General features: G+C 45.9%; 1 protein-coding gene across 2 annotated transcripts in view; it reads left to right on the top strand.

Moving 5' to 3' along the window:
* SQOR (sulfide quinone oxidoreductase) overlaps window positions 1-14,304 on the top strand; it is a 42,318-nt gene that overhangs the window by 16,130 nt on the left and 11,884 nt on the right. Inside the window, exons 2-5 of one of the 2 annotated variants that reach the window (XM_010998685.3) lie at window positions 2,517-2,767; window positions 5,282-5,452; window positions 10,768-10,821; window positions 14,019-14,213. In XM_010998685.3, the coding sequence (XP_010996987.1) occupies window positions 2,534-2,767; window positions 5,282-5,452; window positions 10,768-10,821; window positions 14,019-14,213 (654 nt within the window). In that variant the 5' untranslated portion in view covers window positions 2,517-2,533. The remainder of the gene's footprint in view (window positions 1-2,516; window positions 2,768-5,281; window positions 5,453-10,767; window positions 10,822-14,018; window positions 14,214-14,304) is intronic. The other variant, XM_064485633.1, reaches the window with a different exon arrangement.

The following is a 14,304-nucleotide window of genomic DNA, read 5'->3' as shown; positions in this document are numbered from 1 at the left end:
CCAAACAGCAACATCCTACTTGGTGATTTTCTCCACTCTTCAGTCATTGAAAAACAAACAAACAAACAAAAAACCCAGCCAACCAAACAAAATCAAATTGAGTGATTCTTAAAATTTAAAGTTCACTAAAGAAGACTTGAGAAAAGTACACACAAAGAAGAGGAAAAAATCCATCACAGCACAACATTGCTAATATTTAGGTGTCTGTACCGTGAAAAAATGGTTCCCCTTTTCTGGGAAGTGTGGAAAATACACCTGGGTTTTTTTCAGGTAATGTTACTGTATGAGCATTGTTTTGTTGCTGATAAAGATCACAGATACAGTAGATGAAGTGGTTTAAAGTTGAGGCTCTGGCACTAAGGTGCCTTGGTTCAAACGACAGTCTACCACCTGTGTTCTCCCTGCCTCAGTTTTATCATCTGCAAAATGGCGCTGATAATGACAGCCAACTTACAAGGGAAATACTTATGTGAAGGACTTAGCACATATTTGTTATTATCATAAAACAGATTTTATTATTATAACATTAATGTATATAGTAGAAATTTTATAGATATGGAAAAGCAGCAGAAATAAAAATCATCCATTATTCTAAAACCCAGAGAAAACCACTTACCCAGTGTTAACATTTTACTATCTTTTTAAAAAAATGCAATTTTCTCTTACATAGTTGAGCTCATAGTGTATTTCCAATCTATATCCTGATAACATAAGCATTTTATATGTTCTTTGTAAACATAATTGTAAAAGACTACATAGGTCATCTTGTGTAACCATACTTCACTTAACCTTTCGCCAAGGTTTTGACATGGAGGTGGCTATCCCTGCCCATCCCCTGCCCCACCATATTCAATATGAGTGATCATAAGTTAGCCCTGGTCAGAGCGTTTGGAGCCTGAGCCTTCCGTGGCCAGTGTGGCGCCTGCAGTTTGTTTGTTCTATAACCAGGACAGAATCAGATCCAATCCACAAACCAGTTAACTCAGCGTTGACCGTATTATGAATGAATCTGTGAGATAATCATTGTAAAGGCTTGTTGTCCTCCATAGTAGGGCTTATTTCCTTAGACCAGAGTCCCAGAAATGGGTCAATGGGTGATAAATGTTTTTGATAAGGGTCATACTGATTTAACCTTGTGGCAACAGTGTATGAGCCTGCCCCACTTTCTGTAGCTCCCATGCCCCCTGCCCCTCCCCCAGCTTCTTAGATCTGAAATATTGAGGAAATTGTCAGGGGTGCCAAGACACTGGAAGAGAGTTAATCCTAATTAAAATCAGCACTCTGGCTCCTCCTTCTCTCGCCCAGTGACTTCTCTTCCTTCAGGGCCCTTCCTTCTGCCTATCATAGCCTGTTTCCCTCTTTGCTTCATCCAGTCCCCTCGTGTAGCCCTCCTCTTCTCCAGCAGAGGGGAACTCATATAATTAAGTCGTCCCCACTGAGAAGTTAGTGCCCTTAGCAGCTTGAAGTGTTATCCCCTAGCTTGCATTTTAATAAAGGGTTCCTGGAGCATTGTTGAACCCAAAGGACTGAGCTTGATGGTGGAATCTGGGACACTGTAATACACAGGGAGGGAGATATTTTGAGTCTGGGCCCCTCACATTTTACAATAGTTGGTGTCCAAGATGCGGGGTCCATTCTGTGAATGGGGTGATGCCAAGGCCAGTTTCTGAGACTCCTGCATTTCCTTACTGCCAAAGCACTGACTGCTCAGAGCAGAAACATCTTTTCCTAAAGGTAGAGTGTGTCTCTTGGAGAAACTATTAAAAGGAGATTATCTACTTAACTGGATATAATAAAAGACTGGTCAGCAGATTCTTTACATAAAATATAACTTTGTGATACCAGGCAGGGCTCCTTTTATGGCTTTTTAATCACATGGTTAAAACTGCCAAAGGTGTGGCAGGCCTTTGCTTTTATGTCTGTAGCCAGGACTTGATTGAATTGCATGTCCCTGGGCAAGCAGATCCAGGTACTTCTGAGGCCCTGATTACCTGGGCCTGAACTCTGAGTTACAGAAGGTGGCTTTCTTGCTGGACTGTTTCTATTTCAGCAAGGTCTTAGGTGCCCTTTGTGGCGAGGGATTGTGGACTCATTCATCTTTGATGGATTGAAAAGCCAAAGAAGGAGCTGAGGAGTGTGTCTGAGAGAAGAATGGGCCACAGCGGGATCCCCTCACTGATGCCCTAGATTTAGGGATGGACAAGGATAGGTCCAAGCACTTTATGGGAACTTAAAAGGTGGGGCTGACCTGGTTCAAACAAAGTCCGTGATGTCCTGAAAGGAGGAGGAAAGGGAGAAACGGAAAGCTTAGCCAATTGTTAGCTGTTGGTGGAACATTCCCCAGGAGACATTTGACCACAACATGGGGGCCAGGGGTTGGGGGGTAGGTGGTCTTGAAATGGTGGGAACCAACTAGAGCCGGCCAGATGCTGGCCAACCCCTTCCTCTGTGAAAGAAAATGCTTTGGTCCCGTTGTGGTTCCTTTCTGACCCGTAGCCTTCTCTGTTCCTTGCTAGCCTGATCCAGCCTGAAGATGACCCCACTGGCTGCGGTGATGTCCGGCTCCCGCACCCGGCTCTTTGCCTGCTTCCTCAGGCTGGGCGCTCAGCAGACCAGCCCACTTCAGCTGCACACAGGGGCCGGCCTCGCAGCCAAGAACTACTATGAGGTGCTGGTGCTGGGTGGGGGCAGTGGTGGCATCACCATGGCCGCCCGCATGAAGAGGAGGGTGGGCGCAGAGAATGTGGCCATCGTTGAGCCCAGCGAGGTAAGTCTCCCCCTTTTGCGTGCGTGTGTATGTGTGTGTGTGTGTTGTGCATTGTGCATGTGTGGGTTAGGGGTAGGGTGGGGGTGACTGTCAGGCACTGAGCCATCATGTTCCCAGGTTAGTGCTTCTCTTTCTGGGCATAAAAAGTGGGCCGTCTGAAAGAACTGGGAGAAGGTGCGGGGAGGGAGAGAGCAAGGACAGATCTTTTGGCTTCTTGTGTTCTCTGTTTCAGTTTCTTAGGGCTGCCATAACAAATTACCATAGGTGAGGTGGCTTAAAATAGCAGATAATTTATTCTCTCGCAGTTCTGGAGTTTAGAAGTCCAACACGAAAGTGTTAGCAGGGCCATGCTCCCTCTGAAGGCTGTGCAGGGGAGGGGAATCTGTCCCATGCCTGTCCCCTAGCTTCTGGTGGTTGTGTATAGTCCTCGGTGTTCCTTGGCTGCTGGTTCATCACTGCAGTCTCTGCCTCCATTTCCATGTGGCCTTCTCTCTGTGTGTCTCGTGTCTTCACCTGACCTTCTTATATAAGGACACCAGTCATTGGATTAGACATGAGAGACAGTCTAATGGATGACGTTAGAGAGTCAAGGACACTCTAGTCCAGTAAGACCCCATCGTAACTTGATTATATCTGCAAAGACCCTGTTTCCAAGTAAGGTCACGTTCACAGGTCCCGGCATGAGGACGTCAGCATCTTTTTTGGAGAGAGACCATTTAACTCACATCACCCTCCACCTTCAGTCTCATGTCCAGAGGAAAGTCTGGGGCCATTGCACTTCCCTTTCCCTGTTCCGTTCTGGAGAAAGGGTGATGAATTATGGGATGGGGGGGGGCCTCCAAAAAAGTGTTAGTGGGTTTGATAAATTTAAGTGCAAGGGATTATAAACAGAATATATAGCAGAAAAGGTAGCAGACATCAGGCGGGAAATTGGAAAGTGTTTATAAGGCACTATCATGAAAAACATTTTAAGACTGTCCAAAAGCTTCAGAAAAATAGTCAAGATTTTTGGCAGTTTGCCTAATGTTTCCTAAGGGATTGGATGTACACCAGCTGGGAGCTGTATCCTTGGAGGGGAAAAAGCAAAGTGGATCTGGTGCCTATTTGGTGGAGAGGGTAGAGCAAGGAAGGCACACTCCTTTTCAGGAGGTCTTCCCTGCACCAGATGAGGCTGCCCAGGGCTCCTTGCAACCTCCGACTGGTGTGGTGTGATCTGTGGGGAGACTAGAGGGCCCTGCCTGTCACTTTACTTTTTAAAGTAACTTTAATTCAGGGGCAGCATTTTAAATGGCAGTGGTCTTAGAGCTGTATCCAGTGGCCTCTGGTGGATTGTAGCTAACCCACAGAAGTTCTCCCCGTGGGGCTGCTCTCTGTAATGAGACAGGCTCCTCCAAGGCACTGGACGCAGTTCAGGAGGCCAGGATGGAGTCTGTGCTGCCCTGTGGGGAAGTGCAGGATGGGGGTTCTTGAAGGAGCTGCCAGTGACTCAGGCGTTTGGCGCTTTCTCTCCTGTGTCTGGTTTAGTGATTGCTGGAGCTCGAGCTTGCTTTGTAGTCTTAAAAGAAAATCGGAGCTTGTGTTTTCGTTCCCTTTTCTGTTCAAGATGAACTTGAAATTCTTGAGCCCTCACAGCTGGAGACGTCTGCCCTCCTCCTCTTTGATCACACACATTACGGCTGTCGGGAGATTGCAAAGCCGTCCCTTATATCCTTGTCACTCTCTGGGGGTGTCGGCAGTTCTATTTGGCCGGTTTGAGATATCTTGGCGAGATTGAGATCTCTTGGTCCCCTAGGCTACTCTGTGATTGAATTGGAATTTTCAGAGGCCATTAAATCAGTCTACCCTCTGGCCCCCAAGCCTAGAACTTTCACAGCTAATTGAGATCAAGAGTGGACCATCTGAACGAAGAAAGCTCCAGAAAATTGTGGAAATTTGGGCATAATGGGGTAGGATCTGATGCCTCCTTGCTTTGGGTATTAAACCTCTGAGAAAGGAGAAGAGGGGAACTAGGGCTCATATGGAACGTCTGCAGTCCTCCCCATGGGCTTGGAAGCCACGGTTGGAGGTTAAGTTTCGAGCATCCTCAAAAATGGCTGTCAACTTTTCATACTCACCGTAGTCCCCGCAAACTCCCGAGGAACCATATTTAGGCTGCTGGGCTTAATCTTCTTTATATCTATGCACATAAATGTATTTATAATATGTGTATATATGCATGTATATATACCATGTATATGTTAAACACCAAATCTATTTTCAGCAATAAATAATACAGTGCTCACTAAAAACAGTGTATGGATTTTTTCACCAAACTTGACTGCTCTTCAGAGCTTAACATAGTAGAAGACACCAATGGAGTCAGTGGGGGGAAGACTAACCTTCTGGAGACTTTTGTATATGATGCTCCAAGGGTCAGGAGGGAGTAACTGAGAGAATCTAGTTCACGTACTTTTAGCTATGACCCTTTTGATCAGCTTCTCATTGAAATGAATCTCCAAATGCTTTGTTTCTCAGAGACATTTCTACCAGCCAATCTGGACCCTGGTGGGTGCTGGTGCCAAGCAGTTATCCTCATCTGGCCGCCCCACAGCGAGTGTCATTCCATCGGGTGTGGAATGGATCAAAGACAGAGTGGCTGATCTGAACCCAGACAAGAACTGCATCCACACAGACAGCGGCAAGGAGGTAACCACTGGGGTCCTTTGGCTTTTGTTAATCTGAGGGCTTGTATTGAATGCACAGCCATTGTCAAACTGGACGGCTTCATGGGGAGAGGGTGGTGTATGTGCACATGTGCTGGACACTGCATGACATGGGAGGGGCTGTGGTGAGTGGAGGGTGGGATGGATGGAAGGATGGAGTGATGCTAAATTAATCGATAAACAATGAAGACAAGGATTTGTTGAACACCATTGCTTACCCTATTGCTTGGTACAGTATCTCGTGCCTGAATTTTTATTGAACAAATACCACTGCTATGTGCTACTTATATATGTTAAAATACCAGGTACTTCCCTCCTTTTTCTTTTGAAGCAGACCTCTTCTCCACCTGACAACTGGCCCTGCAGAGGAGGGGGATGTTGGAAAGCATCCATCCCAGTCACTCTAGGGGGCGCTCTGCCAGAGTTGTAAGGGAACCAGGTGACCGTGGTTGGTGTCTGGGCCAAGAACTGCTGCTGCTGCAGCTTGAGGCTCATAATTGCTCAGCACCATTTGGGAGTCTCCTCCCACCCCCACCATCCAGGGATCGAAGCTTTTCAGAAACCGTAGTGTTTGACTGAGGGGATGAGGGCAGGATGGTGAGAAGACAGGCTCAGAAGGCATCAGCAGCGTCTTGTCCCCTGATATGCTGCTGAGCACGGGACGGCCCTCGTGCTGCACCTGGCCTGTTCCCGGCTCCCGTGGTTCTTGGGCCCTCAGGTGTTCTTGGTCTTAATACCCTGACCCGTCTCCCCCATATTGGGCACTCTGGCATTGTCACATAACTGTGGAACTGAGAGTTGGTGGGGATCCAACCTTGCCCTAAGCAGGAACCACTGGCTGCAGGCATCTTCAGCCTTCCTTTAGTCATGGATCTTTCTGAGCAGGGATCTTAGCCTGCTCTAGAAAAATGCTTATATATCCTAATTTAATTTCAAGGAGTTTAGAGATTCTTTGTAGCCTTTCCCTGAACCTTGGTCAAGATTTCTGCCTACCTTCTGGCCGGTCTTCCTTCCTTCCTTTTTTCCCTCCCTCCTTCCCTTCCTTCCTGCCTGCCTCCCTTTCTCAATATTTATTAAGCACCTACTAAAGCCTAGGTATAATTTTAGGGATATACAAGTGAACAAAAATAGGCAAAAATCCTTATTGTCCTGGATTTTATATTCTAAGGGAGGAGGAGACACAATAAACAGACATAATAAGTGGTTATATAGTGTGTTAGAAGGTGATGAATATTAATTTAAAAAAATAGAGCTAAGTTACTGGGATTGGGGCATGTGAGGGTAGGGGGTTGGATTTAAAATGGGGGAGTATTTGTGTATCCAAGAGCCAAGGACATCTCTGACAAGTCATCCCTCTTCATTTTTTTAGACAGACAGGTTATGTGAGAGTTCTGCCTTTAATAAGTCAGAATCCACTTTCCTGTAGCCTCTTTTTTTTTTTTTTTTTTTTGCTTTTTCTTGGGCCTCCAGGAGTGTTTTTGGCCATAATACCTGTCTTGTTCCTTATTCTTGCTACAGCGTGGGAGAGAATGCCTTCTCTCTTTTCTGAGGAGAAACCTTCCAACTATTTGAAGATGGCTCTTACAGTCTGTCTTAGTCTTCTCTTCATGTTGACTCGTCCCCCTGTCCCTACTTTCCTCATATTTCATGGTCTCCAGTCCCCTCCCTACCCCCTTTACCCTGCTTTGGACGTCATCTGGCTTGTTAGTGCCCCCAGGATCTGTGGCCCCAAGAGGTGCCTGGAAGAGTAGCCAGTGCTACAGAACCACCCTGAATAGAGTGGGACCATTCTCTCCCACAACTGGGTATAGTCCAAGCAGCATTTGCCAAGCGACAACGATCATAATGCTGATTCGTGCTGGGCCAGAGGTCAGTTCAAACCACTGGGCCTTTTTTTCACATGATCTACTGTCAAGTCAGTCATCCCCCATCCTAAAATATATACATACTTATTTATTTACATTAAATTTTAAAATATATCTTATTTTCCCCCTGTTGACAAACTTCCTTATTTCCCTGTATCTTCAGGAAAGCAGGCTGAATTAAACACAAAATGGTTCTCAATTCACAAGACTGAGCTTTGGGGCTTATTTCCCTTGCCTGTCTGCTGCCAGCTCACAGGGCCAGCAGACTTGTATCCTAAAATACACATCACCCCTTTGTGCAGCAGTGCTTGCCTCCTAGTCAGACCCCTTTGCATTACAGGAATTGCTCAGAGTCCTTATGGTTGGGTTTGTGTACGTCTTAAGAACCACAAACTTGTGTCATCTCTTGAGACTGAAAGGCACTGGTAGGTTTTCTCACTTCTGAGCCCTGCGTAGACATCTAAGGCCTAGACCTTTGGGATAGCTGTAGTGTCTTGTTTTAGGGCTGAGAAAGAAGTTGGTAAAGCTAGTAAGACTTTCGTCCAGGATATTTTAAACAGAAGTCTTCCATAGCCAGATATCAGAAACCTACATATAATGTCTCATCTTGTTGGTTTTTCCCAACTTGCCTGGATCTTTTGGATCTGTGATTCTGACACCCGATTAGCAATTTTTCCTAGCCATTTTCCATGATGGCTTCATTTAAGTTCCAGGTTTTAATTATTTAACATGTCCCTAGACAACTTTTTCTAGCTTATGTAAATCAATCAGTATCTTTTGAAGATAATTCAAAAATTTACCAAATCTTTGTTTACACTTTCCAATCCTGTTTACAGTGTGAAAGGCTGAGTTGAAGGTACTGCTGAAATCCAGACTCAATGTGTCTCTGACTCTTCCTGACCCAGGAGTCTGTTTGTCTGGAATGTGTCCCACAGGCCCTGTATAGACTGGTCCTTGCTCCTTCTCAAGTCTTAACCTGGTTATATTCTCTTCCTTGTTCCTACTCCAGCACACTGAGCTCTCATTTCATCAAATACCTTGGTCTCCTTCTTCCCCAGGACATTTGCACATGCCATTTCCACCTCTTCCCCTAGCTAACTCCTACTCATCTTTAGCTTAGATATGACCTCTTCAGGCAACCTTTCCCTGACCTACCAGACTAGTTAGGTTCCCCCTTGATGTCCCATCACAGCATTCTGTGGTTCAGTAATTGTTTGTATGATTATCTGATAATGCCTGTCTTGCCCAGTAGACTGAGTTCTGGAGGAGTAGGAACTGGGTCTTTCTTGTTCAGTGTTGTAGATCCAGGAGCTGGCACAATATCTGTCACATAGAAGGTGTTCAGTAAATCTTTGTGATCCAGTTGTGTCTCAGTTTCTTCATTTATAAAACTATGCTACTAATAATACCTACTTCATTGGGTTGTTGTGAGGATTAAATGAATTAAAACATGTAAAACATTCAGAACAGTGCCTTGTACAAAGTGAGCACTCAAGAAATGTTGCTGTTATTATTTTTTAATGAATACATGGGAAAAAAAGGAAAAGGAAGTATTTATCGAGTATCCACTCCAGCCAGCAGAGGTTTGCGATCTGTGAATCCATGTTGTTGCTCTTCTTGTTCTAAAATTTTAAGACGCATCTGTTTAGTAGATGTGCCTGGAATTTCAAAATGGATAAACATCCTGTTTACTAAGCCATTAGTGTCAGAATTTACCTCCCTCACCCCTATATAAAATGAGAACACTTGCCCATATTTAGGTTTCTGGCAAGGTCTGCACTGTTCTCTGAAATTGCTCAAAAATTTTGTCTACAAGTTTTTGCAGTTCCTTAGAGTTAAGGTCATCTGGCCTGGAAGCTTAAACTCATTCAAAAGGCTTGAGGCTTTCTTTTTGTCCTTTGCTACTTTAGGGTTTATTCTTCCTCAGTGATTTTTAAAAAAATGATCTTAAGCTTAATCTGTTACTTGTTCTTAAAAATAATCAATATTATGCTCTAACAGAGCCATCAAGGCATACGCAAACCCAAGGCTTTTCTTGTTGACAATGTTCGTATGTTTTACCTGTAGAACATCGCCTCCGGACCCCATGCTGTCTCTGACCTCACATCCTGAAGACTCAACACTGTTCACTCAGCCATTTAATGAGCCCAGTACACTTTTCTACAGAATAAGAAATTTAAGGGCACCTAGTCTCTATGGGGAGGCAAATCATACAGAAGATGTATATATTATCTGTCCACTTTGATAAACTATTTTTCACATTAACTGAAATCAACCATCCACCTATCCTTTCATCCAACAAACATTAGTGAGTTCCTCTCTTGAATCTAGTGACTGCCAGATCCTAGGACTATGAGGAATAAGACATCACCTTTATCCTCTGGGAGTGTTTGACGTAGTGGGGGAGGGCTTTGCTACTTTATAACCCGACAAGTGATATAAAGCATTGTGTACATTGTGCTAAGGGAGCTCCCGGGAGGGGCCAGCAAGGAGGGGGACTGAGTCATGGGGAGGCCTTGCTGTGGAGGTGACCTTGGAGCTGAGTCTCCTGGGTCCCAGGGCAGGACCTCTTCAGCGACTTGCCCCCATCAGCTCCCCAGGCCAAGCCAAGCACTCTCAGGTCTTAGAGTCCCCTCTCTCCCAGGGTGGTCTGCCCTGCTCACCGCTCTGCATCTTTGTCTGGTACAAGACTGTGGCAGTCACCCGCTGTGGTTCTGGACTCGAGGTGTTCACTGCAATCATTCTCCAGTTTTCTAGGCAAATTTTTTTACTTTACATCCTTCTTGTTTATACTTTCATTCAACTTGTCTTCCTTCCTGGTCCCAAACCCACATTTCCATCACAATAAATATGGGTATTTTCGCCCTTAGCATGAATAAACACAATGCCTGTATTTAAAGAGGGGAGTTTTAAATTCCAAACAGATCATTGAGTAAGATCAGGTAGCTTACATCACATCCTTCTCAGTGACCCTCAAAAGAGCCACTTTTCAGTTAAGATATTGATCCAATCCATACAACAGTTTAGATTTGCTTGGGATTCACACATTACCCCACAGATTTTAAAGAAGGTTGGTGGTTTTAAGATTAGAAAGCCATCCTCCCACCCTTCAACATGAAAAAGTGTTAACACAGGCACTGCGCAAATAACTGGGGCCTCTGCTGTTGTCCTCTGTCTGAAAAACAGGCATCTCACGCTCCCAGGGGCCAGGCAGGTGATGGAGTATTTGTGGAGCGGGGAGGTGTGAGGTGGGCAAGATGGGGACCTGGAGCCTGGGTCCCTGCCTGCTGCCCTGCTCACTACCCTCAGCCCCAAGTCAGTCACGTCAAAAAAGGGAAACACAATGTTGGCCACACACTTCTGGGGTCTGAGTCAGCCCTAAGGCTGCCACTTTTTGGGTCCTGGTCTAAAATGTCATTGTTTTGTATTGCAGATCTCCTATAAATATCTTATCATTGCTCTCGGAATCCAGCTGGACTATGAGAAGGTACTGTTTTAAACTTCCATGGTACACTGGCCTACTTAAGCCAAGATCAAAACTACAGTTAGTTGCTTTATATTCTCTTTGACAGGAAAGTGTATTAAGAAATCCTCTTCTAGGTTTTTCTTAGCAGCCTTTTTGTGGTTTTAAAAAAGTCTTCTCTAAGAGTCTGTCACTGATAATGATACGGTCTAGCTTTAAGCTTTAATCAGAATTCTGCACACTGATGGCCTGATGGTAATTCTTTCAAAACAGCAGCCTTTTCCACACTTAAAAGAAAAACTAGCTTTCTGTGTAGGACTGAGTTGACTGTATTACAGATTAAATTTTCCTTTGAAAGTAAGATCTGGCTTATAAATTCCTAAGCAGACTTTAAGGGTAGAATACCCACAGTTAGTTTATCAGTCCCTGGAAGGATGTCTGAGTTCTGTTGCATAGAGGCTGGGTGTTTTGGTATGGAGTGGCTGATACAATATAAAGGCTACCCTAGGGGTTCCTTAGACATCCCTCTTCAGTGAGCTAGGGAGCCAGATGCCCTCTGACAACTGTGAGATTCAAATTTAATTTTCTAAAACATAATGGAGTAAGTTAGTAATTGTGATTTCCAGAAACTTGTTGGGGAAGGTGGATAAACAGTTGGAGCACAGAAAAGCAAAGTGATGACCAGGTCACAAGTTTCAGGAATGTGGTCCAGGCGAAGGCCTATCTGAGTTGGATCAGTTAGGTCTTTGAAGTGTGTTTCTTGGTAAAAAACCAGAATCATGACATGTCCAAGGTAGGGGTAGTGAAAAAGACCTGGGATGTGTTCTGTGACAGTCCAGAGAAGCCATGAATTGGTGTGAAGATGTCATGAGTTTGGCGCCATGGTCGTGAGTCTCAGAGCAACCAGCTATGGAGCAGACTCCACGGACAAAGATGCCACTTACAGTTTCTGGGAGGTCCTTGCTTCTCAGAAGCCACGCCAGTGTTGACTTAGCAAGGAGAGCCCATCTCCATGGTCCTGTCTTCCTGGCAGCCCTGTGCCATGTGAGGAGGACTGTGTGAAGAGATCAGTGCTGAGAGGTCTTCACAGCTTCTTGCAGTAAAGCAAGAAACAACAGTATTTAAAAGTAGCTGTTCCTGTGGGGTCTCTCCTCTGTGCCAGGGACCATGCTAGGAATCTCATGTTGACTTCTCACAGCTACTTGTGAAGTAGGTATTTTTATCTCCTCTTAGTAGTTAAGGAAACTGAGGCTACAAGAATGTGAGTAACGTTACCAGGGCTACTGTGTTACTTGGCGCTCTTTGCAGATGGTAGAAAACTACTCAAGTTAGTGCAAACAAAACGGGGATTTATTCAATGAGGATACCAAGGTGTGTGGATCTCAAGGGCAGGAAGGTAGCTGGGCCTCCGGAAGGGCTGGATCTCTGATCTGGGTTCTGTTGGAGCCGAGGCAGCCTCTCTGAGCTGCCTCTGCCTGTTTCTCCCACCAGCTCCAGGTAGGCTGTGCCGCACGGCGCCCTGCTCACTGTCTGCTCAGTGCGACAGGACAGTCCACAGCTCCCACCCTACAGCCTATTGCTGTGCAGCCAAAGTGCGGGGTCGGTTCTCATCTCTTTCTCAGACTCTCCCTGCCCCTTCAGATTCAGAGTTCCCAGGGAAGCAACTTGGACTCAATGGGGGGTCATCACCCATCTCCCTAAAAGGAACTTTTTGTCACCTTTTTCCCTTAACAACAACTTCTTCAGACTAGATAAAAATAATGAAAACAGTAAGAGATCAGCTGTTTAGCTCTTGGAAGGTGACTTTCGCTTTGGGAGCCGGGAAGCACGGCGGTCCTGTGGGGGGAGCCCTCGGCAGCGGTCAGGGGCCTCGGTGACTAGAAGGTGGTAGGTGGCTCTCTCACGCTTGCTCTTCTGCAGTTTGCTCATCTATGTCTATGGACCGGCAATGCTTCCCTCCCTCAGCGGGGTGTCACGAGCATAGTGAATCCCAGCACAGACGCAGAACTGCAGGAACGTTACAGTGCGGGGCGGCTTTATAATAGTGGCTATTATTGTTGTGACTACTCATATCACAGCTACTTAAACTGTAGCAGGAGATCTAGTCAGTTATCAGAGGACTAGTTGCTGTTTGATGTGAGTATAATGGGGGAGACCGTAGGACTCTGTTTCCTCGGGACCTGAGGGATAGGTGTAGGGTGACTCTGCAGGTGGGCGCCCCACAGCCTGAGAACAGCCCGGGGGGGTTCTGAAGGACCAGCCCATCTTGGTGATTTTACGATGGTTCCCTGCTCATGCCTGAGTCCCTTTACTCGCCCTGCGCCATCCTCATTGTGCTGTATGAACCTTCCAGCATTTAAGGCAAGGGCCCAATTACCCTTCCTGGCAGGACTACACTGAATACACGTATGGAGCAGTCACCATGTACGTGTCATTTTTCCAGTCACTTTACACACGTGGTCTCCTTTGCTCCTGCCAGGAGTCCCATGAAGCAGTTCCTTTTATCCCCGTTTTACAGGTGATGCACATAAGCTGCTCAGTATGCGACAGGGTCACCTGGATGGCCTGTGGGAGCAGACTTCTGGGCTTGTCCCCAAGTTTCTGGTTCAGTAGGTTTAGGGTGGGGCCTGATAATTTGGATTTCTAGCAAGTCCCCAACTGGTGCCGTTCTGGGGACTGTACTTTGAGACCCACCAGCTGAGCTATTGGGTAATTTACCCAGGGTCACACCACTCCTAAGTAGAAACACCAGGTCTCAAGCCAGGTCTGTGGGGTTCCCAAGTCCATGCTTTTAATTACCTGCCTTTACCAAGAGCTTGATCTATGCAGCCTAATACAGGGTAATTAAAGTTTGTTATTACTGACAGTATGGCTCTTGGTCCTGCCTGTCATTCTTCTTCCTAGTAAGGCAGCTGGTTCTCCAAGAAGGAGGTACGACTGGCTTCTTGTCCTCACTCAGATGGTGGGATATGTTCAAATCCTGGTCTTCAGGCCAGGGAGGCCGAGATGTTCTGCGGATTGACAGGGGACTCCAGGCATCCAGCTCTGGTCTTGGCAGACCCCTCATCCACCTGCCTGCTCCACTGTGTGTGAGTCCTGGGGGCTAATAATTGTGCTGAAATATTTGACAGGTTGTAGAATTGACAGAGTACTAGGACCCGAAACATGGACTCTGTTTACACTTTTGTTAAAAAATAATTTCTTTGTGTGCTTTGTTGCAGATTAAAGGCCTCCCTGAAGGTTTTGCCCATCCCAAAATAGGGTCCAATTATTCAGTCAAGACGGTAGAGAAGACGTGGAAAGCTCTACAGGACTTCAAGGAAGGCAATGCCATCTTTACCTTCCCCAATACTCCAGTAAAGTGTGCCGGGGCCCCACAGAAGATCATGTATTTATCCGAAGCCTACTTCAGGAAGGTATGCTTCCTTTGCAGGGGCAGAGATAAGGGGAGCAGATGGCAGAATCATCAGTTCAGTGACTGCCAGAATTCCCTTTTTATCCATGTCA

Source organism: Camelus dromedarius, chromosome 5 (assembly GCF_036321535.1).
Source record: "Camelus dromedarius isolate mCamDro1 chromosome 5, mCamDro1.pat, whole genome shotgun sequence".
In the NCBI taxonomy this organism is placed as follows: Eukaryota; Metazoa; Chordata; class Mammalia; order Artiodactyla; family Camelidae; genus Camelus; species Camelus dromedarius.
Note: the sequence above shows the minus strand (reverse complement) of the source record. Positions and strands in the feature narration are given on the sequence as shown.